At 38.7% G+C, this 2,677-nt stretch overlaps 1 protein-coding gene across 1 annotated transcript; it reads left to right on the top strand.

Moving 5' to 3' along the window:
* Nucleotides 1-322: 322 nt before the first annotated feature.
* Nucleotides 323-1,629, top strand: LOC112140882 (talin-1-like). Its single transcript, XM_024263909.2, has 4 exons — nucleotides 323-461; nucleotides 581-715; nucleotides 1,219-1,347; nucleotides 1,447-1,629. Exons 2-4 carry the CDS (start codon nucleotides 593-595, stop codon nucleotides 1,612-1,614), a joined length of 420 nt encoding a protein of 139 aa, XP_024119677.2. The 5' UTR covers nucleotides 323-461; nucleotides 581-592; the 3' UTR covers nucleotides 1,615-1,629.
* Nucleotides 1,630-2,677: the final 1,048 nt, after the last annotated feature.

Genomic DNA, 2,677 nt, shown 5'->3' on the forward strand with positions numbered 1-2,677 from the left:
ACATTCTATCCACTTTTCTCAGACATTTTCACACTTCTATCTCTTATTTAAACTCTCAAAGTTCAAGTACTTTCAAAAAACTCTTAACTCTATATAAAAATAAGTCCAGGATTATAGAATAAAAACAAAAATCTCATGATTGAAGGTTTATGCAGGTTTTTAGACTGATAAACCAATTATAATGAATTTAGCTATGTTTGAAGGTTCTTACATTTAGTTTCGCGGCATGAACCTTTAAGTGTGACCTACAAACAAAATTAAAGTGAATAGAATTCTAAATTTGATGAACAGGTGTGCATTTGTGCGTCTGGAGTTTTTAACTCTCACACTGTTGTGTTTGTGAGCAGGTCGTGGCAGAGCAGATCCCTCAGCTGGTTCAGGGCGTTCGCGGCAGCCAGTCTCAGCCTGACAGTCCCAGCGCTCAGCTCGCCCTCATCAATGCCAGCCAGAACTTCCTGCAGGTACAGTTCCTGCACCTTCACACCTGAGCCTGAGCTGCACATCCTCAAGCGTTTTGAATCCAGTTTCTCACTTAGTTTACTCTAATAAAGCCAGTGTGTGTGTGTTCCTCTCCTTTCAGCCAGGAGCAAAGATGGTGACAGCCGCCAAAGCCACGGTTCCCACCATCAGTGACCAGGCCTCAGCCATGCAGCTCAGTCAGTGTGCCAAGAACCTGGCCAGCGCCCTGGCAGAGCTGCGCACCGCCTCGCAGAAGGTAAGGCTCTGTCTGGCTTTCCAGTGCGTTTAGGGTTAGAACCTCCTTTATCAGGAACTCATGAGCAACAGGTGGACTTGTGACTCTGCAGTCCATAAAGCAGCAGAATAAATCCTGAACGAGCACTGATGAGGAGTGAGTTCATCTCAAATGAGCTCCAACTTTAACCTCAGACAAAAAATATAGACATAAATTGGACTTTACATTTCAGTTTAATCAAACATTGTGCTGTTTATCAATGCTGGTATTAACAACTCGTCACTTTTTGTTTGAATATTATTGTTAAAGCCTAAATTTAACTTTTTTGATACCCTAAAATAACTATAATTGATATGTAAATTGATAAGTTTTAATTAAAAAAGCAATTAAAGAATCAAATCTGCAATCTAAAATTCAAAACCCAAATCATCCAACAGGTAAAATCAAGTATTTTTTCCCAACTGAAATGTGGATACTGTGTGTTTTACAGTTTTGACTGAGCTGTGAGGTGTGTGTTGTTGCAGGCTCAGGATGCTTGTGGTCAGCTGGAGATCGACAACGCTCTGGTGATGGTCAGAGATCTGGAGAAAGACATCCAAGAGGCAAAGGCTTCTGCCCGGGAAGGCAAGCTGAAGCCGCTGCCAGGAGAGACGGTAAAACCGAGGCTTTCCTTTCTCATCGTCAGCCTAACCTGTAGACCACAACGTCAGAGGAAGTGATCCAGTAAACTCCTGTGTGTTGTTTCTGTCCAGCTGGGGAAATGCTGCCAGGATCTGGGCACCAACACCAAGGCGGTGACCTCGGCGATCGCACAGCTGCTGAGCGAAGCCACACAGGGAGACGAGAACTACGCAGGTGGGTCCAACAGAACCAGTTGTTCTGCAGTCTTTGAGGCACACCACTATGGATTCAAGCTTTAGAAATTGTTCTGTTTTTTAGCTTCCTGTCGATTCTCACAAAATTCAGTTTGAAACAGAGCAGAAGAACTGGTTAAAGGGTTTTTACAACATGAAAGTACTGACATTTTTTATCCCATTGATTACATTTCCACAGTTCTCACTGTAATGTTGCCTATTGCTAAAGACCGTGTCACAGAGCCACTATATACTCTACATTTTGTACATTTTCCACAGGTAACGTTTTGTTTTTTTATGAAACATGCGTGATATAAATAATTCATGAGTATAAATTGCGTTCATTTTTGACGATGGGTCTTTACATGAATTTGGTTTTAAGGTGTTCAAAATTTTTGGCTGGTTGAGAATTACGCATATTTTATGTAGTTTTTACACAATTATTTCTTAAGTCTGGCACAATTGTGCATACTTTTTGGAATTTGTGACTTTCCACAACTGTTCTACGTATGTCTAACAGACTTTTCAAGTATTTACCACCAATGTATAACTTTTATATTGCACAAACGGCGAACTTATTATGTCAAAATTACGTAATTGATGCACAAGAGAATATAGACTCACTGTCTATTATTGAGTATAAATTATTATTGTGTATAAATTAGGATTTGTCCATGTGTATTCTTGATTTGTGCATGCGTAATCTAGGATTTGTGTATACCTTTGGATTTGTGAATGCGTATTTTTGATTTGTTACTCATATAATGTGTTTTGTGCATAAGTAAAAAATTAAATTAAATAAAAAAAAATTACAAAATACAATTTACAATTTAAATTACAACAGCTTGAAACTATTTGCACACAAAATTATTTTGAAAATATGCACAAATCACCAAATAATGATCCTTTAAAGCACTAATCTAAAATCTTTTCACCACGATGACACTGTTTTTTGCTCTGTAAATATACAAAAGATTGAGTTACATAAGTTCCACTTAACCAAAGTTTACTGCAGGTGTATTTATATATAGACATTAACAATGTTACTTATTACGCTCCCATGCAGGCATCATAAAAAACTGTGCACCAGCTTCTGCTTGTGACCGACTGACCCACTGGAAATGTAAAG

Source organism: Oryzias melastigma, unplaced genomic scaffold, assembly GCF_002922805.2.
Source record: "Oryzias melastigma strain HK-1 unplaced genomic scaffold, ASM292280v2 sc03017, whole genome shotgun sequence".
Taxonomy (NCBI): domain Eukaryota; kingdom Metazoa; phylum Chordata; class Actinopteri; order Beloniformes; family Adrianichthyidae; genus Oryzias; species Oryzias melastigma.